This window comes from Humulus lupulus, chromosome 2 (assembly GCF_963169125.1).
Source record: "Humulus lupulus chromosome 2, drHumLupu1.1, whole genome shotgun sequence".
In the NCBI taxonomy this organism is placed as follows: domain Eukaryota; kingdom Viridiplantae; phylum Streptophyta; class Magnoliopsida; order Rosales; family Cannabaceae; genus Humulus; species Humulus lupulus.
Window position 1 is genome coordinate 89,270,344 of NC_084794.1, and position 23,574 is coordinate 89,293,917.

General features: G+C 45.3%; 1 protein-coding gene across 1 annotated transcript; it reads left to right on the forward strand.

Moving 5' to 3' along the window:
• Positions 1-286: 286 nt before the first annotated feature.
• On the forward strand, positions 287-23,574 carry LOC133814504 (high affinity nitrate transporter 2.7). Its single transcript, XM_062247452.1, is given in 8 exon segments — positions 287-308; positions 391-490; positions 492-1,114; positions 1,117-1,185; positions 1,188-1,288; positions 1,290-1,522; positions 23,324-23,430; positions 23,433-23,574. Coding segments are annotated over 8 exon segments (1,392 nt in total). The 3' UTR covers positions 23,570-23,574.

A 23,574-nucleotide genomic window follows, 5' to 3' on the forward strand; every position in this document is an offset into this window, starting at 1 on the left:
TCTTTGTTTTCTAGTTTTTTTAATATATAATTATTTATAATATATCTTTTGAGACAAATTTGATTTATTTAACTTATCATGTCCGAAATACTCCACATCCAGTCTAATAATCTACTTTTGTAAAATGGGGTTGAAAATAGAAATAGGTAGTAATTGCACTATATATATATATATATATATATTTATTTATTTTCTATAATTTCTGAATAAAAATGCCATGCCAATAATTTAGAGAAGAAAAAACTACTGCCTTAATATCCCACTATATATGTTGATCATGTTGATCATGGAACTACTAGTACGTATAGGTAGTGACAAATATATTTACTATATATCAAATCTCATTTATACAATTTGATTCTCATCGATCTCTACTCTCCACCTTGGAAGGGCCTTACTATAAACTCTTCTCTCTCCCGGTCCACCGTGATAATAAGGCCACCGTTTTCCGGCCACTCTCAATATCATCACCCCACATGAGAGCGTTCCATGGCATGGCTATCTCTCTTCTCTTGCTTTTTCTCCACCTTTTTCATCCCTCCCCTCATCATCGTCATCCGCCACGACCTCAGCCTCACCGAAGCCGACATCAGCCGAGCCGGCATAGCCTCTTTCTTGGGCTCCATCTTCTCCCGCCTAGCAATGGGAACCGCATGCGTCCTCGTTGGCCCCAGAGTTTCCTCCGCCACGCTCTCTCTCCTCACTGCTCCTGCCATCCTCGCCATGTCGTTTCTCGACTCCTCCCCTCAAACCTTCATCGCAGTTCGCTTCCTTGTCGGGTTTTCCTTGGGGAATTTCGTAGCCAACCAGTTCTGGATGAGCTCAATGTTCTCTGGTCCCGTGGTTGGGGTCGCCAACGGCATCGCCGCTGGATGGGCCGACGTGGGAGCGGGCATGACCCAATTACTCATGCCGGTCATTTACTCTATCTTAAACACAGCCCTTAAGTTGTCGTCTTCCACCGCTTGGAGCGTGGCATTTATATTCCCGACGGTGTTTCAAGTCGTGACGACGACACTAGTGTTGTCCTTCGGTCAAGACCAACTGAGACCCATTGACTCTTCTGAACATCAAAAAAACACAACAAAAAATAATGATGAGAGCTTACGTGTAGTTCTCTTTTTGATGGTCTAAAGAACTACAGAGGTTGGATTTTGGCAGTGTTGGATGGGGTTTGTTTCGGTGCGGACTGACCACTAATAATATCATAGCCGTGTACTTTTACAACCGGTTTGGGCTGAATACTAATGTCGCCGGAGTGATTGCGGCAAGCTTTGGAATGGCCAACTTTTTTATTCCGGCCGGCCGGAGGGTTAATCTCCGACGATTTGGCGAAGAGATTCGGGATGAGTAGGAGAATTTGGGGTTTGTGGGTAGTGCAGACAGTGGCCGGGTTGCTTTGCCTGTTACTCGGGCGGGGTAACTTGCTATGGGGCTCCATTGTTGTCTTGTGTGGATTCTCTGTGTCAATTCAAGCTGCAGGGGTGCTCACATTCGGCGTTGTTCCTTTTGTTTCCAAGAGGTAAAATTTATTTTCAAATCAATTCTAGTCTATTGCAATCTTTTATTTATTTTTGTTAAAATATTATTTTTTTAGTGTAATATTACAAAATAATAAGTGTGTTAGACAAAGTATGAGTAATTATAGAAAATGATTTTTTTTGGATATATATATATTTTTTTTTTTTTGCAGAAAGATATTCCATGTTGAATGTGTCTAGACTTCCTTTTTACAAAATATTATACAAAAAAAAAAAAAGTATTTTTACGGGGGCACCTAGACAAAATATCGAGTAACGAATTATTAAAAAAAGCCTGTTTTGACAAGCAATCCATTTATCATATAATGTTATTATGATTGGATATATTTCAATGGAATTCACACAAAAATTATATATATATATAAAGTTAATAATATTCTTCTCTGATTTTTTATTTTTTAAAGGAGGCACTAATAGTCAAAGGGAAATTTTACACTATATGCATCATAATATAGTTAATTTTTTTATCATGCTATCATAAAAATTCTCCCCATAATGTGCCCCATTCCTTATTTTGGACAAAAATACCCTCATCACTCAAATTTAACATTTCACACATTTTTCTCTCTATCTCTTTTTCTCATCCATCATTTACAGTCCCCTTTCACAGCAATCCTTGTCGATTTTCACATCCAAATCGTTGAAGAAATTGGACTACTCGGATCTGGAAGTTTCATTTCAAGTGAAGAAATTGTCATTCTTGGCGTTTTTTAAGAGAAAAAATCATGGGTAAGTATCATTTCATTCTATCTACTTGTGAATATGAAATGACATGGTTAGATATTAGATTCTAACTGTTCTGCAGTTGAGTTTGGATATTTTTTGCAATTTTTGAACTGTTTCTTCGGATCTGGGATTATGTGGGAGTCATTCCAAAATCGATGGTACATCAATGGCATTTCGATGGTACATCAATGGAATGCCAATGCTGAGGCAAACATCTAATTTAGATGTTATTTTCGATGTGATATCGATGTTGAATCGATGTCATAAATGTTGACTTGGTTCAGCATCGATATGGCATCGATATACCATCGAAATGGAATCGCGTACAGATGGCAACCATCAGCATCGATTATACATTGATGGCATTTCTATGGTACATCGATGCCATTTTGATGGTATATCGATGGAATCTCGATGCTGAGGCGAACCTCTAATTTAGATGTTATTTTCGATGTAATATCGATGCCATATATGTTGATTTGGTTCAGCATCGATATACCATCGAAATGGAATCGCGTACTGATGGCAACCATCAACATCAATTATGCATCGATGTGGCATCGATGTTGAACTGCAATACAGATTTTCATAGGCATCGATTCATCATCGATTACACTTTTTTTTATAATTTTCTTATGTTTTTTTTTTTAATTTTTAGGTTCCAGAGTTAATATAATTGTTTCTTACAACGGTGTTTGGGAACTGAAAGCAAAAAAAATGGAATTTCAAAGCTGGTTTGAACACTATAATACATGTACCAATTGATGTTGGTTACATAGAATTATTGGAGAAGTTGTATTCAAAGCTGAAAGTGGATAGGTCATTGTTTGACTTAAAGTTGGAAGTTTCGTTTACATGCAATGATTTTAGCGTAGATCCCATTGAAATCACAGATGATGAAGGAGTTAGTGCTCTTATTCTTGACAATTCAAAGTCCTTAAAACATCGGGTTCCTTTATGCGTTAGTTCGATTGCAAAAGACATTGCTCTTATTGATCCATCTCCTAGAGCGAGTGTTAATATGGAAAATCATAATCAATCCTGCACGGTTGTTCCACAAACAACTCCTGGGCCAAGTGTATGCATGGGAGGTCCTATTCATAATGAAACTTTTTTTCCCCCAACAAATCTCCCGCATGATGATGGGTATGAGTATGAGCCTTATGTCAATGATGATCCAGTTTCCCATTTTGGTGATGATGATTAAAGAGTTGAGGGGTGCAGTAGTTCTGATGATAACTCAGAGGATCGGTTGTCGATGGTACTTGTGGTTCAAGTAGATAATTTAAATGTACAACCATTGCCAAGACGTCAAGAAAGCCAAGGACGGAGGACTGCTGGCTCAGAGAGCAGTCGTCCAACTACACAAGACGATAGAAATAGATGGAGTTCTCCGGCGTATACTGCTGAAGATATCTCATGCCCCTCTTATGTTATCCCCACGTTATCTGGAGTGAGTTGTGGAGTTATAGAAGTTGGGAAGGTTTTTGAGAACAAGTTAGAGTTGAAGATGAAGGCACACTTGTATGCAATGAAGCAGAACTTTGAGTTTGTGGTGAAGAAGTCAGGTACTGAAGTTTGGTATATCACTTGCAAGGATCCTAATTGTGGGTGGAGATTGAGGGGGAAGAGAATTCCTAAATCTGATATGTTTGAGATAACTCGTTTCACCAACAAACACACTTGCTCACTTGACCTCCGACATAAAGGCCATCGCCAAGCTGCACCTTGGGTTATTGGTCATTGCATAAAGAAAAAATATCAGACTGGATCGAATGCGTACATGGCAAACAACATAAGAGAGGACATTAAGAATGATTATGGCATTGAGTTGTCATATGGAAAAGCTTGGAGATGCCGAGAGAAGGCTCTTTCTTATGTCAAAGGGACACAGGAAGCATCCTACCTGAAGTTACCATCGTACATGTTCATGCTTCAACAGAAAAACCCCAGGACGTTGACAGATTTTGTCACTGAGGAAGATCGATTCAAATATTTCTTTTTCTCACTCGGAGTTAGTAGAAGAGGGTTTCGTACATGTCGTCCTGTGTTATGTGTGGACGGCACTTTTTTAAAGACAAAATACGGTGGGCAGATGTTATGTGCAATCACGCTGGATGCAAATAACCACCTATATCCAGTTTCATTTGGTATTGTGGATAGTGAGAATCATGATTCTTGGAAGTATTTCATGTCAAAGCTAAAGGAAGCGATTGGGGAAGTTGAGGACCTAGCGTTTGTATCTGACAAGCATGCAAGTATTACACATGCCTTGGAAACTATTTTCCCCGATGCCTATCATGGTGCTTGCTACCACCACTAGTATGAATGTGGTTGCTAAATTCAAGACTGATCATTGTCATGTGTTGATGTATAATGCGGCATATGCTTTTAGGAAATCCGAGTTCCACGCTAAATTCCAAAAAATCAAATCAAAAGACCCAGCCATTGCTCAATACCTAGAAGGCATGGGTTTTGATAAGTGGTCCCGTGCTTACTTTCCTGGAAATAGGTATGTCATTGTGAATTTTATTTTAATTTATGAAATCTTCTAAATGTACATTACTATTAAATGTTAGTTTTCCTGGATACTAGGTATAATATAATGACAAGCAATTACGCTGAAAGTTTCAACAATAAGACCCGGGATGCTAGGAGCTTTCCGATAACTACATTCGTCGAATTTATTCGCTTCACACTGCAGTCCTGGTTCTGTGATAGGAGAGAAACTAGTGAGAAGACAACTACAACTCTTGCACCGACCTATGAGAAAAATTTGGTGGATATGGTTGAGAAAGCTCGATTCTTGATCCCTTATGCAATAGGTAGGCATGAGTTCCATGTGTTAGATGGTGAGCTTAATGGTGAAGTCAACCTCCTGAATAAGACATGCACATGTGGCGTGTTTCAGATTATTGGTATCCCTTGTGCTTATGCACTATCTGGATCCCTTAAGCGAGGGGTGAATTTTTATTCGTTGTGTTCAGATTACTATAAAATTGAGACATGGAGGTCCTCTTACACAGAATCTATATAGCCTACTGGTAACGAGGAAGAGTGGATTGTTCCACATGACATTATGACAATGTACGCCCTGTTTTTCCCACGGGATGATTAGCAAGCTGAGCTGCGGCCTAATCATGATTATCTCGTGGACCTCCCCAAGACCGGAGCTTCTGTCCTAAGGTCGTACCTCCTTAGCTCGGGGCAACCCAAGGGTTCGCCAAGATTGCCTAAGACTTGAGCCTGGACTCTGAAGGTCGAAGGTCGAGTTAAGTATCCAGCTCGTGGTACAAGTAGAATGTGGAGGCTATGACCCTTTGTAAAGTCAACACACGCAAGGTAAACGTGCATATATCAGACATCACGTGTCTGATATGCCCCTGACTTCTTGGACACGCAGCAGGAACGTGCGTATTCAGACACCCACGACTGGGTTGGGCCGTGCGGCCCACTATCTCCTTACCTATTGATTTGACCACACTTATGTGTCAGGTTTAGGAATTAATCATGAATGTCACAGAGTTGACATGATAGGTAAGAAGGTCACGGGATGACCTTCTTACCAACTCCCAAGTGCCTTCTCCTATAAATATGGGGACCTTGGGAGTTGATAGGGGTTGGATTATCTCTTGTAAAAAATATCCTGTAATCATATACCCAGAATAGAGCAATAATATTGACTAGTGGAGTAGAAGGATTTTAACCTTTGAACCACTTAAAAACCGTGTCTTGAGTCACCATTTCATTTTTCCAAGATCACACATCTGCTTTGGTTCATTATTAGCACTAATCCCTTTTTCTTCTTTTCTTAAATTACCTGTTGGTGAAGAACCGCGTCAACAGTTTGGTGCTTTCATTGAGAGCAAGTTCGATTAGTGCTGTCGCAAACACCTCCAACCATGGTGACTACTCGATCCAGGCAACATGATAGGCACGGTAACGAGACAGAGCAACATGATGGGCAGGAGGCTCATCATTCTGCCACCCCTAGTGAACAAGTTCCTGAGACCCAGCAGCGGCCAGGAAAGCAGCCGGTGGGCCAAGATGACACCGGAAGTTCGGCCCCCCGGCCACCTAATCCAAACCCGTGTTATTACACGGCGGTGGAGATGGAGAACGCTCAGTTGAGGAGCCAGCTAGCAATAGCTAACCAGCAGATCAAGGATGTGCTGGCCCGACTACCCCCTCTCACAATCGACGTTAACGTCGGAGAGAGGCAAGGCAAGGCTCCTAAGTCTCGCCGGGGTAACCGGTCCAGGCATAGCCGGTCGGACAGACTTCCGATAGCCAATTCCACTCCTTCATCACATCACCGAGAGGCAAGCTTCGAAGAAATGCTTGAAGCCAGGCAACAGCAATACAGCCGTTCGGTCAGAACGTCAACTCCTAGCTCCCAGCCATCCTCGAGAGCGCCCAGGGGAGCTCGAGGAAATTCCCGAAGGAGATCCAGGGTGGGCTCGCAGCATCGGCCCGTCCCCAACAACCGACCTGTGCCTCGTCCAAATCGTCAGACGCGGGACCAGCAGGTTGGCAGGGCCGAAAGGCCGCCACCAAACTTGATCCGTCCTGACAGAACTAGGATCGCCTCTCCAGTCAGGCATCCTCCTTCTCCAATCAGATATCTGTCTCCTCCTCGGCCCGTCCGAGATATCCCAGCCTATGGGAGTAGTAGGAGAAACCCGCCATCAGCTGGACCTTCCCGGCGTAGCAGGGTGCCAAGGGAAAGCCCAGATCATCCCCACCAAGGGCGGACTCCAAGCCTATCCAGCAGGAGCCACTGGACCGGCAGTCGCCGGAGTGATCTCTCTGGGGGAGACCTGCGTCAGCGTTTGAGTTCGGCACAAAGTCATCTAACCACCCAGGGAGGCGACCTGCGAGATCACCTTAACTCCCATAGGTGGGAACCAGCAGGAGGAGATGGCCACGCTCACTCAGGGGGGGCCCTGTCCGAAGTACGTAACGGAGGGAATGCCCCAAATAACCTACCTCTAGATAGGAGGGGCAATAACCCACCAAATATGTACAATGGATCCGGAGCTGTTGAATAGCCCCGGAATAACCAAGGACATCAGGACCGAACCCTCGAGCGCCTGACTCAGATGGAGGAGCTGATGAGGAAGCTCCTGTCAGAAAAAGAAAAAGATGAATATGATTCAGGGGACGAGATGGAACTCTTCGCCCCCGGTATAACAACAACGGCGTACCCATCTGGTTTCCGTATGCCTCACTTGTCAAATTTCAATGGGGACGGAGACCCATCGGACCATCTAGGGATGTTCAACACCCTCATGATGGCCCACAACATTGGCCCCGAGCTGAGATGTTTAATCTTCCCTTCCACACTGACTGGACCTGCCAGGCAGTGGTTTAAGCAAAGTAAAAGACAGTCAATCAGCTCCTGGAAGACTTTCTCGGCAGACTTCAAAAGGGCATTCCGAGCCTCCCAGGCCGCCCGTGTTCAGGCCGACTCCCTGGCTAACGTGAGGCAGCAGCCCGGTGAGACTCTGAAGGCCTACCTGAGCAGATTTGCGAACGTCACTGCTCGAGCCAGAGACGCGGATGATAGCTCCAAGCTCATGGCCATGAGAATTGGAATCCTCATTGGAGGAGACCTCTGGAAGGATATACAAAGGAAGGGAGTCAGCTCGGTTAACGAATTCCTTAACAGGGCCCAAGAATGGATTAACTTGGAGGAGGCCGAAGCCTCAGCTGCGGGAACCAGCCAGGTCCCCGAACAGACCACTGGAGTGGGGACAGAGGTCATGGTAGCGACCCAAAACGTCTCACAGAACCACCAGCCCGGTGGAGGCAAAAGAAAGGGAAATGGCGAAAAAAGTCAGCACGGCCAAAAGAAGAATAAGTCCGTAGAAAAATTCAAGCCCATCTTCGCGACTTATATAGAGCTCACCCAGTCTAGGGAGAATATCTTCCTAGCTAACTCTACTCAAGTCCCCTGGAAGAGGCCGGAGCCATTAAAGCACCACAAGGGGAAGAGAGACACCTCCAAGTTTTGCCGTTTTCATAACGATGTTGGCCACAATACCGACGATTGTAGGCATTTAAAAGACGAGATCGAGACTCTCATTAGAGCCGGCCCCTTGGCTCAATACGCACGGAACAGGGTTCCAGCAAGTCGACCTGCTCCAGAAGTCCCGGCCAGTCAGCCCGGGCCTCGGGTAGATCAGGACGTCCCTCCTCCCGTGGTTAGACGAGAGATATCCACCATCTCTGGAGGTCCGCATATGGCCGGCATGAGCAGAGGCACCCAAAAGAGATACGTGAATGAACTAAAGGCTCATAACGGAGTAGAGTTCGTCCCGGAGCAGGGCCAGTCAAAACAGCAGCGGTTGGAGAGACAACCGATCATTTTTACGGAGGAAGATGCGGGCCATGTCCAATTCCCTCACAATGACCCTTTGGTCATGGCAGTTCAGCTCGCCAATCGGAGAGTGAAGAGGGTTCTGATAGACAACGGGAGCTCGGTGAACCTCCTGTTTCGATCCACGTTGGAAAAGATGGGTTTGACCGTCGCCGAGCTAAAGAATTTTTTCTTTATGTTGGTTTCTAGAATTGGTGAGGCTTGGGGTTTCGAACCTAGGTGCTCGGGAAAATTTCTAGGCGACCTCCATGATGTTGTATGGTTTTTCGGGAGAGGGATCAGCAGCAATAGGAACGATCGAGCTGGTGATCACCCTAGGAGAAGGATCTCGGTCAGTCTCCAAACTTCTCGAGTTCGTGGTCATTGACTGCTCTGCTGCCTACAACGCCATTTTGGGACGACCTACGCTCATAGCTTTTGAGGCCGTCACTTCCATTCGCCACCTCGCGATGAAATTCCCTACTTCCACGGGAATCTGCATTGTCCATGGCGATCAGCTCGCTGCCAGGGAATGCTACAGCATTTCCATGAAGGGAAAGTCTAAACTCGGGCAGCTGGCAATGGCCATTCAAGATGGTGAAGAGGAATCTCAGGAACCCTTAGCTGATTCTGAGATTGAAAAACCTCAAAGTGTCGAAGGGGAAAATGTCGTCTTAAGTGAGGACATTGACCCCCGAATAGGCAAAAAGACAGATCCGAGCTCCAAGCGATTGAGGAGCTCGAGGAAGTGAACATCGATCCGCAGAATCCATCACGGATGGTCAAGCTCGGGAAAAACCTCTGTAACAAAAGGAAGGCAGAGCTGACCAAGTTTATGCGAGATAACCTAGACGTATTTGCATGGTCCCATGAGGACATGGTGGGAATCAGCCTGAGTGTCATCATGCATACACTTCATCTGGATAAAAGCATTCCCGCCAAGTCCCAGAAGCAAAGATGCCTAGGAACAGCTCGAGCTGAAGCCTTGAAGGAAGAGGTGGCCCGGCTCAAGAAATGCGGCTTTATCTGCGAGGCCAAGTTTCCAATATGGGTCGCCAACCCCGTGCTAGTTCCAAAGCCTAACGGGAAATGGTGGACCTGCATCGACTTCTCCGACCTGAATAAGGCCTGCCCTAAGGATTTCTTTCCATTGCCAAGGATTGATCAGTTGGTGGACGCCACGGCGGGGCACGAGCTCATGTCATTTATGGACGCATACTCAGGCTACAATCAGATCGCGATGAATCCGGCGGACCAGGAACACACCAGCTTCATGACCCCGACTAACGTCTATTGTTACAAGGTCATGTCGTTCGGGCTGAAGAACGTCGGAGGTACCTACCAAAGGTTAGTAAATAGAATGTTCACGGAACAGATCGGAAAAAACATGGAAGTGTACGTTGATGACATGCTAGTCAAGTCAAAGACTGCCGATAACCATGCTTCCAACCTGGAAGAATGTTGTAAGATACTGCGGGAATATGGCATGAGGCTCAATCCACATAAATGCACTTTTGGGGTCGCGTCAGGGAAATTCCTGGGGTTCATAGTCAATACTCGAGGAATCGAAGCAAACCCCGACAAGATCCGATCACTGCTCGAGCTTCCCTCGCCCAGGTCGCGAAAAGATGTCCAAGGCCTGACAGGAAGAGTGGCAACCCTCAATCGGTTTATTTAAAAGTCCACCGATAAGTGTTTGCCATTCTACAACCTGCTCCGAGGAAACAAGAAGTTCGAATGGACAGAAGAGTGCGAAAGCGCATTCCTCGACCTGAAGGCACATCTGGCCGAGCCACCCGTATTATCCAAACCCAGAGCAGCCTGGCCGTCACTGAGGATGCAGTTAGTGCCGTTTTGGTATGTGAAGAATACTGAGTTCAGAGACCAGTCTACTACATCAGCAAGAGACTTCTCGGAGCTGAATCCCGATACCCGTTGATGGAGAAATTGGTGTTCTGCCTTATCACGGCCTCGCGAAAGCTCAGGCCGTACTTCCAGTCCCACTCGATACACGTCATGACCGATCAACCTTTAAGGCAGGTTTTGCAAAAACCTGAAGCATCGGGACGTTTGTTAAAGTGGGCCATCGAACTCAGTCAGTTCAAGATTCTGTACACTCCGCAAACTGCTATAAAAGGTCAGGCCCTGGCCAATTTTATGGCAGAATGCACGGGATTCCAGGAGGATCCCGCAGAAGACTCACCCCAGGTCACCTCGTCCCAGGCGTCGTGGAGGATCTTTGTGGATGGTTCATCAAACGAGAACGGCTCCGGAGCTGGAATCATTTTGATATCCCCCGAGGGACATAGATTCCACTCGGCACTGAGATTCGGGTTCAAGGCCTCCAACAACGAGGTCTAATACGAAGCTTTGCTGGCCAGGCTGAGGGTAGCCCAGGAGTTGAAGGAGCTCCGTCCAATGCTTCAGTGACTCCCAGCTCGTGGTAAACCAGGTTCTGGGCGAATATGAAGCACGGGGACCCAAAATGGCCGCTTATCTGGCAAAGGTAAAAGCTGAGCTGTCCGCGTTTGAGCGAGGCTCGATCGAACAGATACCTCGGGAGCAGAACGCTAATGCAGATGCTCTTGCCAAGCTCGCCACCTCTGGGGAGACGGAGACCTTAGGGTTAGTACCAGTGGAATTCTTGGAGAAACCAAGTATAGAAGAAGTAAGGACGGAGGTCGAGATGATCGACATCAGGCCGACCTGGATGACCCTCATCCTTGAGTATCTCATCGAGGGAAAGCTGCCTGAAGGGCGTAATGATGCACGGCGAGTACTTTATCAAGCTCCGAGGTATACGATAGTAGATGGGGTGTTATACCGGCATGGGCACTCCCTGCCTCTCCTACGATGTGTTCTTCCAGATGAAGCAAAGGCCATCCTGCAGGAGGTGCACGAGGGTTTTTGCGGAGACCACACTGGCGGCAGAGCTTGGCCTTAAAGGTCCTGAGGTAGGGGTATTACTGGCCAACTCTGTCCAAAGACTCGATCTCATACGTGAAGAAGTGCAACAAGTGTCAGGGATTCGCCGCAGTTTCCCGAGCTCCTCCAGTCGAGTTGAAGATGATCTCGTCCCCATGGCTGTTTGCCGTTTGGGGGATAGACTTGGTTGGCGCCCTCCCCACTGGGAAAGGCGGGGTCCATTACGCCGTGGTAGCCATCGACTACTTTACGAAGTGGGCTGAGGCAGAACCTTTGGCAACGATAACGTCCAAAAAAGTGCTTGACTTTGTGGTTAAAAGCATTGTCTGTCAATTCGACCTGCCCAAGAAGATTGTCTCCGACAATGGTACTTAGTTCGACAGCGACCTGTTCACCGAGTTTTGTGAAAGGTACGGGATTGTGAAAAGTTTTTCCTCCGTGGCCTATCCTCAGGCGAATGGCCAGGTCGAAGCTGTCAACAAGACTCTAAAAGCGAGCCTCAAGAAGAGATTAGATGATGCGAAAGGGGTCTGGCCAGAACAGCTCCCCCAGGTCCTATGGGCATACCGGACCTCGCATCGGACTCCTACGGGTCATACTCCTTTTTCCCTAACCTTTGGGAGTGAGGCAGTCCTCCCCGTGGAGGTTAAGGTGCTTTCTCATAGGGTCCAATCTTACGACCAGGACAGAAACCACGAGCTCCTGTGCAATTCCCTTGACCTAGTTGATGAAAGGCGAGAGGATTCGCAACTCCAGCTCGCCCATTGTCAGCAGAAAATCACTCGCTACTTCAACACCAAAGTCAAAAAGCGCGCCTTTAGCGTTGGCGACTTGGTCCTAAGGAGAGTTTTCCTGGCCGGGAAAGATCCCAAAGATGGAGTCTTGGGACCAAACTGGGAAGGACCATACCAGGTCATCGAAATCATTAAGGATGGAACTTATAAGTTAGCTCGGCTTGATGGAGGGGCGGTCCCGCAGACTTGGAACACCATCCACTTAAAGAAATATTATCAGTGATTCACTTGTAAGGCCTGGAAGGCCATTCTTTATGTATTAATGAAGATCAGCTTTTGTACATGTCTGCAAGTGTAATCTAAAGTAACCACGAAAGACCCTTTCCCAGTTACTTGGGGGGCATATGGTACCTGGATATAACCAGGTCTCCTTAATGACTTAGAAGTTGATTCATATCGATTGACCGTTGTTTTTCTTAAAAAACGCGAGATATTGATAAGGATTAAACGCTAACTAAGTCCTATCCTGGATATAACCGGGTCATAAAACTTAGAAGTTGATTTAAATCTATTGATCGTTGTTCTTCCTAAAGAGCTCGAGATATGGATAAAAGTTACCGCGAACTAAGTTTTCAAAATAAGTTCCTGGTCATAACCGGGTCATAAAACTTAGAAGTTGATTTAAATCTATTGATTGTTGTTCTTCCTAAAGAGCTCGAGATATGGATAAAAGTTAACGCGAACTAAGTTTTCAAAATAAGTTCCTGGTCATAACCGGGTCATAAAACTTAGAAGTTGATTTAAATCTATTGATCGTTGTTCTTCCTAAAGAGCTCGAGATATGGATAAAAGTTAACGCGAACTAAGTTTTCAAAATAAGTTCCTGGTCATAACCGGGTCATAAAACTTAGAAGTTGATTTAAATCTATTGATCGTTGTTCTTCCTAAAGAGCTCGAGATATGGATAAAAGTTAACGCGAACTAAGTTTTCAAAATAAGTTCCTAGTCATAACCGGGTCATAAAACTTAGAAGTTGATTTAAATCTATTGATCGTTGTTCTTCCTAAAGAGCTCGAGATATGGATAAAAGTTAACGCGAACTAAGTTTTCAAATTAAGTTCCTGGTCCTAACCGGGTCATAAAACTTAGAAGTTGATTTAAATATATTGATCGTTGTTCTTCCTAAAGAGCTCGAGATATGGATAAAAGTTAACACGAACTAAGTTTTCAAATTAAGTTCCTGGTCCTAACCGGGTCATAAAACTTAGAAGTTGATTTAAATCTTTTGATCGTTGTTCTTCCTAAAGAGCTCAAGATATGGATAAAGTTAACGAGGACTAAGTTTTTCAAAAAATTGTAACCAAAATGCGTAAGGGCAAGAAAGTGGATCAATTAAAAACGCTAAATCAAATTGTCTCGAGGTGGAAGCACCTCATGCAAAGGTTACACAAAAAAATAGTAAAAAATAGTGAAGGGCACAAGAGAGGAAACGCCCTAAGCTCCGCCAAGTGGCCCCTTGGAGGTCGCCGTCTCGCCTTGCTCAGCCGCGCCAGAGCCTTCCCCGGCCTCGGAGGGCACTTCCTTATCAAGGTGAGCTTGGAACTTCACCAGCAAGCGCTCCCAGAGGCTCGCTGACAGGAAGGAGAAGTCAGCGTCTGGATTGTAGGCCCAACAATGGTAGAACAGGTCTTCCAGGGACTTTTCCGAAGTTTTCTGCTCGGCCTTTAGGGAGGCCTGAGCCTCAGCCTTCGCGGCATCTAGGTCTGTCCGCGAGGTGGCGAGGGAGGTCTCGAGCTCTTGGACCTTCGAGCGGGTTTTTTCCAACTCGGCCTGCGAGGCCTCCAAGGCATCCTTAGTCACCTGCAGGGTAGTCTGGTGCTCGCTCCTCATGTCCTCGAGCTGAGTTTTGGTCCTGGAAATGCTCCGGTGAAGGGCAACGGCACTCTGCGAAGGTGAAAAGACAATTGCCTTAGGAAAAAGAGAGAAAAAAACAGGGCAAAGTGCAGTGATAAAAAGCCATGAAAGGGTAAAGTCAGCTTACCGTTAGGGTCATGCCCAGTGAAGACTCCAGCACGCCCACCGGGCTCATTGTCTCGATGGCCCGAAGCTCCTTCTCATTGAACTTGTAGATGTGGCTGACGGCGTAGTTCGCCGAATCATACACCGTTCCCCGGAAGGCCTCTGGGATCTTCTCCAGATCCTGGGGATTGACTGGGATGCGTACCTCGGAGGGTACAATCGTCGAGGTCCCAAGCTCCGCTCCTGTGTCCCGGGCGATGGCCGGAGCTCGCGGAGGAGGTGGAGGCATGTTGCTTCCCCCTGCAGTAGGAGGGACTGCTCCCACGACCTGAGCAGCTGGGGCTTGCTCCTTCTCTTTTGCAGGATACTTGGTGGGGGTCCCGGCGGCGTGCTTGGACGTCCGGAGCCTCTTCATTTTTGGCCCAGCGACCCCTACTGGGGGGTTCCCCCCGAAGAACGCACCTCGCAGGCTCTCCTCGGGCTGAGACATCTCTTCTGTCAAAGCAAAGACATGATTAGTACAAGTTAACAATCACACAAACAAAAACAAGGGGGGAAAAGGAAAATTTTAAGTATATGTATACTAAAGGGAATCCTACCCCCCGGACTAGAAGAAGAATCTAAGTTGATTACTTCCCGAGCTGGCGCAAGTTCTGGGTCCGAGGCTGACTCAGGGCTAGATTCCTCTACATATTGCCTAAGCCCCGGAGCTACAGCGCCCCTCCAAAGTGATGGCCATGACCGAAGGTTGGTCCCATACTCCTCGAATAGGATCGACCTAAAGGCTAGGGTGTTATCTACTACTACGGTACCCCTAGGCCGGCTTTCTTGGTAGTCCAGAACGAGCTGCCTAGGATTGAACCTAGCCAACCGGGGGTCTGCTGTGGCCCTATCTAGACTCCTAAACATGTAAGGGTTACCTTGGCCAGAAGGACCCGCGGCTGCTCCGGATTGGATCCTCTCCTCGCCCGTCCTCTGGACGACCTCCAAAGCCCGCTTCCTATTCCTCACAAGGGGAACTTCATCGCCCTCATCCTCCTCATCTTCATCTCCCGCGACCTCCTCCACGATGATGGGTCTGGTGTCGCGGACTGGGGGAAGCCCCCGGGGCCTCTTCAGGTTCAAAGTCTAATTTGGAAAAATCATCTTGCAGGCCACCATCGTCTCATCCGTTACGAGCACGCGGTAATCTTTCTCACTGGGGGGGCAAGCCCGTCAGTGTCTTGTATTGGGCCCCGAGGGTCACAGATTTCTCTGTCCTCGCGAAGATAGTTGCATGATTGATCTAAGTCAGAAAGGGATACGGGAGGAGCTGAAACGACGCTTAACTTACGAGCTAAAGATGAAAAACACTTACGAGGACGATTGAAGTAGTGGAGCTCACAGTTCCTAAACCCCGTCGACATGAAGAACTGATCCTTGAAGTCGTTGGGGTGGCTGGACAGCTCGATGACCGCAGCCGTATTGGGAAATCGGGTTAAGTAGTAAAACCCGTCACCTCGCCCCCACTGATCCGGGCTGGCCTTAAGGCAGAAAAAATATAAAATGTCCGCAGGAGTAGGGACCTCCCACTCGTGCTTCTGAAATAAATATCTCAACCCCGCCAACAACCGATAAGAGTTGGGGGAGCTGGAATGGGGCTAACTTCACATAATTTAGGAAGTCAGCAAAGTACTGGTCCAGCGGGAGGAATGCCCCCGCCTTGAAATGCTCGCCGCTCCAGGCCACGAATGCCTCGTCGAGCAGCGCGCAGCTCCGCTCGCCTTCCGCGGGAGGTCGGGCAATCACTGACGTCCTCCCCAACGCAATGTTGTGGGAGAGGAATATCTTATTGATCTTTGTATGGTCGGTGATCTTTGAGACGATCTTCTCCGCCTCGAAGAACGCATCAGGAGCCACCTCGAGCTCCTGCTCCACCGCCAGACCAAAGTTGGGGATCGGGGGAGTCCGGCATCACCGCCTTTCCTTTGTCTTTCTGGGAGGCCGAGCTACTGACAGTCTGCTTGGAAGCATTCCTCTTTGGTGCCATCTGGTCGCCTAACGAACAAAATGAAAAGATTTTAGAAAAAGGCGACCTAAGCATGAGGAAGAATCAAAGTGTTATTTGCACGAGCTGAGGTAAGCCCAGCCCGTGGAGAGTGGGACCACGCAGTTCAATGAACACGCGCCTGTGCTCCCAACAGATCCCCGATTACTCAGAATTCATGTGTGAGGAGGGTCAGGATAGAATTTGCCTTGGGGGGAAAGTTTCAGTAGGCAAAAATTGCAAAACCACCTGTGAAGCATGTCCCCTAAGCTACCTAGTGTTGCACCCAAAATTCCAAAACTCCTACCCAGAAATTTTCCCTAGAAAATGCATCCTATAAACCATACTCCTAAATGATTTCCTACAGCAAAATACCCTAACCTAAAAGGCTTTCACCCTTCATACCCACAAAAACCAGTAAACCCTTGCATGTGGCTACAGTAAATATTTACCTAAGCTACAGTGAAAAATATTTTCAAAACACGCATGGTCAGGAGACTTACAGTGTTTGTTTGGGAGGTAAGTGAAGGTGTCGCCTAGATTGGAGCTTCGTAGGAGTTGCTGTCTCCAAAGATTCGAAGGAATCCTCACGCCTGAGCTTCTTGAGCACTGAGAATGGCAGTCGCGGAGAAGAGGGTTTCTTTTTCTTCTGAGATGAAGAGAGAAGAAGGAAAGAAGTTTTGAGAAATTTCAAATGAAAGGGTGGCCCATGCGTAAGGTGGCCACCCCTTTTATATACGTGAAGGGTCACGTATAGAGGGCCGTTGGATGGCCCTGATGAGGGATCCGAGGCCCTCCACTCGAAATACGAAATGACGGCTGGGCATAGGCTAGGCCATTAAATGCAGTTCTCGTAAGACATACCGTCACCAACCACGATGTTCCACGTATCAGGCGCCTGCGTAAGAGGTGGAATGTGAAGAGTTCATGGGGAAGCCTAAAAGCCCCTACTGTGGCCTTATACGACGTGGTATACCATGAGCAGGGGCTTGGGGGGCAGATGTACGCCCTGATTTTCCCACGGGCTAATTAGCAAGCTGAGCTACGGCCTAATCATGATTATCTCGTGGACCTCCCCAAGACCGGAGCTTCCGTCCTAAGGTCGTACCTCCTTAGCTCGGGGCAACCCAAGGGTTCGCCAAGATTGCCTAAGACTTGAGCTTGGACTCTGAAGGTCGAAGGTCGAGTTAAGTATCCAGCTCGTGGTACGAGCAAAATGTGGAGGCTATGACCCTTTGTAAAGTCAACACACGCAAGGTAAACGTGCATATATCAGACATCACGTGTCTGATATGCCCCTGACTTCTCGGACACGCAGCAAGAACGTGCATATTCAGACACCCATGACTAGGTTGAGCCGTGCGGCCCACTATCTCCTTACCTATTGATTTGACCACACTTATGTGTCAGGTTTAGGAATTAATCATGAATGTCACAGAGTTGACATGATAGGTAAGAAGGTCACGGGATGACCTTCTTACCAACTCCCAGGTGCCTTCTCCTATAAATATGGGGACATTGGGAGTTGATAGGGGTTGGATTATCTCTTGTAAAAAATATCCTGTAATCATATACCCAGAATAGAGCAATAATATTGACTAGTGGAGTAGAAGGATTTTAACCTTTGAACCACTTAAAAACCGTGTCTTGAGTCACCATTTCATTTTTCCAAGATCACACATCTGCTTCGGTTCATTATTAGCACTAATCACTTTCTCTTCTTTTCTTAAATTACCTGTTGGCGAAGAACCGCGTCAACAGACAATAAAAGTGAGAACACCTGCGTAGAAAAACCCGGTTGGTCGTCCAAATAAGAAACAAGTTAGGCTTAAGATGAAACTCCATCCTTCCAATGGAGATAAATTGGTTGTTCAATGCAAGTGCAGCACTTGTGGAGGTCTAGGCCATAATATGGCAACTTGTAAATTTCATGTTTGAAATTTATGGCATCAATGTTAAACTTTTTATTTGGGTACTAATGGTCTTTGTTAATCTTTTTATCTGTGTATTAATAGAATTTTTTACTCTTTTTATTTGTGTATTAATGGACTTTGTTAATCGAAATGACATTGTTTTTATACATAACTAAGGAAAAAAATACTATTGTGTGTCATCGAATAGCCATCGAAATGACATTTTTATATACAAAACTAAGGAGAAATCAAAATAAATGATCTAACATCAAGGGTACACATTCTCATAAAAAATGTTGATGCATAATTTATCCCTGAAGTACTGAATGTTGAAAGGAGAACAATGTTATGAAAATCTGAAGTTAGTATGTCTAAATACCTTGTTCTAGACTGTGGGACAATATCAGTGGACATGCGCCGCCAATCAAAGTTTGGAACAGTGATCTTCGGTCTAGCTATTTTCAACTTGGGGTGTCCTTTAAACATACCAGAAGCGTTGAGTAAAGATGGAAGCATCCTAGTCCAAGGCTCGATCAACTCAGACAACTTATTATGGCTAAAGTTGGAATGATCTGAGTCAAATACAGTGATCATCCAATTAGTGAAATTTATTTCACAAAGGACCCAATGCCGATTTTCCAAGCACTAGTGGAAGTAGACCTCGTTGCAATCACCCCAAGGCTTCTTGTATTTTTTAGCATCTCCTTTCACGAAATTAAGAATGTCCGAGTCTCATTGGTAAGTCCTGATTTTGTTCTTAAATTCCTCATATCTAGCAGGAATATATTGTGCAAATGATGAATCAAGTACGGTGGCTTTCACGGGGTACGTCTTCGGCAACTCAAAAAGACGTCTCCGTATAAGATAATTCCCAGCGTCGAGATGCTGCAAATAAATAGAGTATCGTTAAGGAAGATCGATTGTTAAAATGAGATAAATGTTCTAACAAATATAAGAGACTTACAGTTTCTGCCAACCATTATTTTGACACCTTCAACTTCAAGAACGAAACAGGGGTCCCATCACAAAACAATATTCCAACTTCCTCAATCTGTTGTTGTCAATCTCACCGAGTACCCATCGGTTAAAATTTGTCAACATATCTTGAACCAACACCTTCAGAGGAAGGATCATAACTGGGTCCTTGAACTTTGGTTTCTTGGCTACTGGAGTATAGTCCTTGTACCTTACTGGTCTCTGTTTAGTGCACTTACCTGTAACGGGAGCAATTAGTATCTAATCTCTTTAAAACATGTAAAAACTCATGGATTAGTCATACTTAAGACCGTCTGCACTGGCTGAGAAGGTGTGGCTTCTCCAACAAGAGGCTCGTAACATGTGGGGAGAATGTCGTACTCTACATCCTCTGCTGGAGTAGGTGCAGGAGTAGGTATACCACTTAGTGTTGCCAGCTTCTCTAATATGACTTCTTGATTTTTAAGGACAATTCCTAGAGTGGCCTAATGTCTTTCTCAGGTTCCACACTAAAATATGTATCAACTAGGCGGGAGGAAGTAATGTGAGGTTAAATGTCAATGGCAAGTGGTGGACAGGAGCAGCTCAGGCCAGTGATAATGGCAAACTCGTGCACCCCAAACTTACATAAGTTTGGGCCCAACAAGAAGTGCACCTCATCGCCACGCGGAGACTTGATCTTCCGCAAAAGCAGTGTGTGCACCAATGCCCTAGAGAACGAAAAGGCAGGGGCTGTGAAGAATGGTCCAAAAACAGACTCATTCACCCTCTCCAACAATCCATGCTCCTCAAATCTTTTCTTCAATTGTGTTAATCTCCCAAAACCCCTATAGGTCATACGACCGATATAATGATCCTCTATAGGCATTTCAAGCGGTGGGATATGTTTGGGTGGCATCTGCAAAATATCCACACAAAAAAAGAGAATTAGTTGAATTGTCATCGAAATACCATCGAAATACCATCGATGGAGCATCGAATAAACATATAAAGCCATCGACATCGCATCGACATAGCATCGAATAACCATTGATGCATCACCATCAAATTAATGTGCTCGAACAACCATCGATATACCATCGAAATAGCATCGATGGAGCATCGAATAAACATATAAAAGCCAACAATATCGCATTGACATAGCATCGACATAGCATCGAATAACCATCGATGCATCACCATCAAATTAATGTGCTCGAACAACCATCGATATACCATAGAAATAGCATCGATGGAGCATCGAATAAACATATAAAATCCATCGACATCGCATCGAATAACCATCGATGCATCACCATCAAATTAATGTGCTCGAACAACAATCGATATACCATCGAAATAGTATCGATGGAGCATCAAATAAACATATAAAAGTCATCGACATAGCATCGAATAACCATCAATGCATCACCTTCAAATTAATGTGCTCGAACAACCATCGATATACCATTGAAATAGCATCGATGGAGCATTGAATAAACATATAAAAGCCATCGACATCGCATCGACATAGCATAGAATAACTATCGATGCATCACCATCAAATTAATGTGCTCGAACAACCATCGATATACCATCAAAATAGCATCGATGGAGCATCGAATAAACATATAAAATCCATCGACATCGCATCAAAATTTCATCGACTTTTATAAACAAAAAAATTAAAACCATGCAACCATTGAAATGACATCGATATACCATCGATTGCGCATCGATGGACTATCGCTTCATTTACTAGTCCATCAAAATACTATCGATTGCGCATCGATGAACAACTTTTCAATATTTTAAAAATCTACACATGCACTGTATGTCATTGAATTACCATCGATGAAGCATCGAAATGGCATCGACGTGGAATCGAATGAACATCGACCCACAAAAATTTTGCATAATTTAAACACAATCTTCCAAAATGATGCACATAGAATCAAACCCATTTTAAGCTACATTTTTGCAAAATAAATATTAAAAATCAAACCCATTTCATCGATTTATACATTACGATTCAAATTTTTTTTTAAAAAAAACCACAACAACTGCCTTACCTTACTGTGGCCAGCGATGGAGAAGAAGGTGGCGACGGCGGCTGTGAGGAGAGAGAGAGCTTCGCCTGAGAGAGATGGTGAGAATGTGAGGGGTATGCTCGGTTGAGAGAAAATAATGAGAGAGAAATGAGAGAGTTTGGCTGGGAAGAGAGTGATTAATGGTAGGGGTGTTTTTGTCCAAAAATTTTAAAATGGCATATGTTTGGGAGAGTATGTTATGTTGGCATTTTAAAAAAATTAAGTATGTTATAGAACATACAGTGTAAAATTTCCCTAGCCAAATTCATTGAACAATCAAGTAAAATACACATGGCTCTGTCCATGACCGACCTGGTTGTTTTACAAGATAAAAAATCCTTTTAGCCAAGTGTGAGAAGTGAGATGACTTCTTTTAGAGTATTTGTTTCAAATGATTTGAAAACATAAGAAAAGAATAATAGATATAGAATTGTAAAGTGGGGTCGTCTACAGTGTAACATGACGGCATTGAGGGCATGTTACAAGCTAGGTTGGTGTTCGGTCAGATGCGCACGCGAGGATGCAAGCTGGTGAGCATGTTGATGCCTAGTTTGTACGACAGTGGTATTTTCGTAAATATCTTCAATATTTCCCAAAAATGGATGGGAATTGGAAGTTCCCATATTGAAGGGTCAATGAACGCAATGGTGCGGTCGGATTTGGGAGATTTGGAGAATTGGCGAGCTGAGAGTCATATATGTCTCCCAAGAAAAAATCATATATGTTCCCGGTAGAAGGCTAAAAGCTCAGAAGGCTCTTTGTAGGGGGCACTTGGTGTTAGCTCTCCACCACCCCCTAGCGCAAGTGCAGCAAGTGAGCTACTACTAGTTAGGAGAGCTAGAAAGCGGGCATATGAGGACCACGAAAGGACTCATATGTCTCCATGAGTAGGAGTCCTTGGACCGTGATATTCGGATATTATCGAATGGGGCATGACGAGAGGTGTTGACACGCCAGCTTGGTGTTAGCTCTTGGCCACACATGCTACATTGGCTTGTGAATGTCTAGGAGAGCATTAGTGTCGGGATTTGTCTTGTCATAGTGAGAACCTATGGACAGTGTGAGTATATTGGCTAGAGAGCCTTGATGTCCGGATGCACTCATAGATGCGTGAGAGCATGAATCGACGAGATTTGTTCAAGAGACGGAAGTGTGTAGAGGCACACGGTCGCGTTAAAAATGTGTCCTTTGTTATCCGAATGGGTGGAAGGCTGACCTTGGCTCAAATGAGTCAAGGTGTCGCATGTCACGGGCTAACATTTTGACTGCGGAAATGTATGTGCGGCGTCTTGACTCCTCTGAGCCAAGGTTAACATTCCAACCATTTGAATACCAATTGGCACATTTTTCGCTCAATCGTGTGCCTCTACACACTCCGTCTCTCAAACAACTCTCACCGAGTCACGCTCTCAGGCATCTATAAATGCATCTATGCATCAAGGCTCTCCAGCCAAGACACTCACACTATCCATAGGTTCTCACTATGGCAAGGCAAATTCCAACAGTGCTGCTCTCCCAAACATTCACAAATCAAGGTAGCATGTGTGGCCAAGAGCCAACACCAAGCTGATGTGCCAACACTTCTCGTCATATGATTTTTTCTTGGGAGACATATTTGGCTCTCAACTCGCCAATTCTCTGAATCTCCCAAATCTGATCGCACCATTGCGTTCATTGACCCTACAATATGGAACCTACCAAGTCTCATTCATTTTCCAGGCAATATTGAAGATATTTATGAAAATGTCACTGTCATACAAACTAGGCATCAGCATGCTCACACCGCATGGGCATTTCTGCTATCAAAATATCGGGCGGTGACACACAGCATGGAGATGAGCCAGGTGTTCAAACTAGCATGGCCCACAACTCACAAAGCGAACCTCACCCTTATTATGCCACGACAACTTGATGACAATACGGCTTTATTGCAAGCAAGAATCTCAGAAATGAATCATAGTTTATAGCATTACCTTCAGGATATAAAGAATTATAATAGTGTTGGGCTTATAAATTTTTGTTTTTGCATTGCAGGTCACTGGGAGTGATATCAGGTATGACAGGGGGTGGAGGACCTGTTGGAGCAGTAATAGTACAGCTGTTACTAATTTCAGACTCTTCTAAATTATCTAAGCAGACGAGCATTCTTTGATAGGAGCTATGATGATTGTTTTTACTCTCCCAGTCACATTCATCTACTTCCCTCAGTGGGATGGGATGTTCTGTGGCCCATCTGATCATACTAATTCACCAACAGAACATTTTCCCCAGCTTGAATAGTTTTT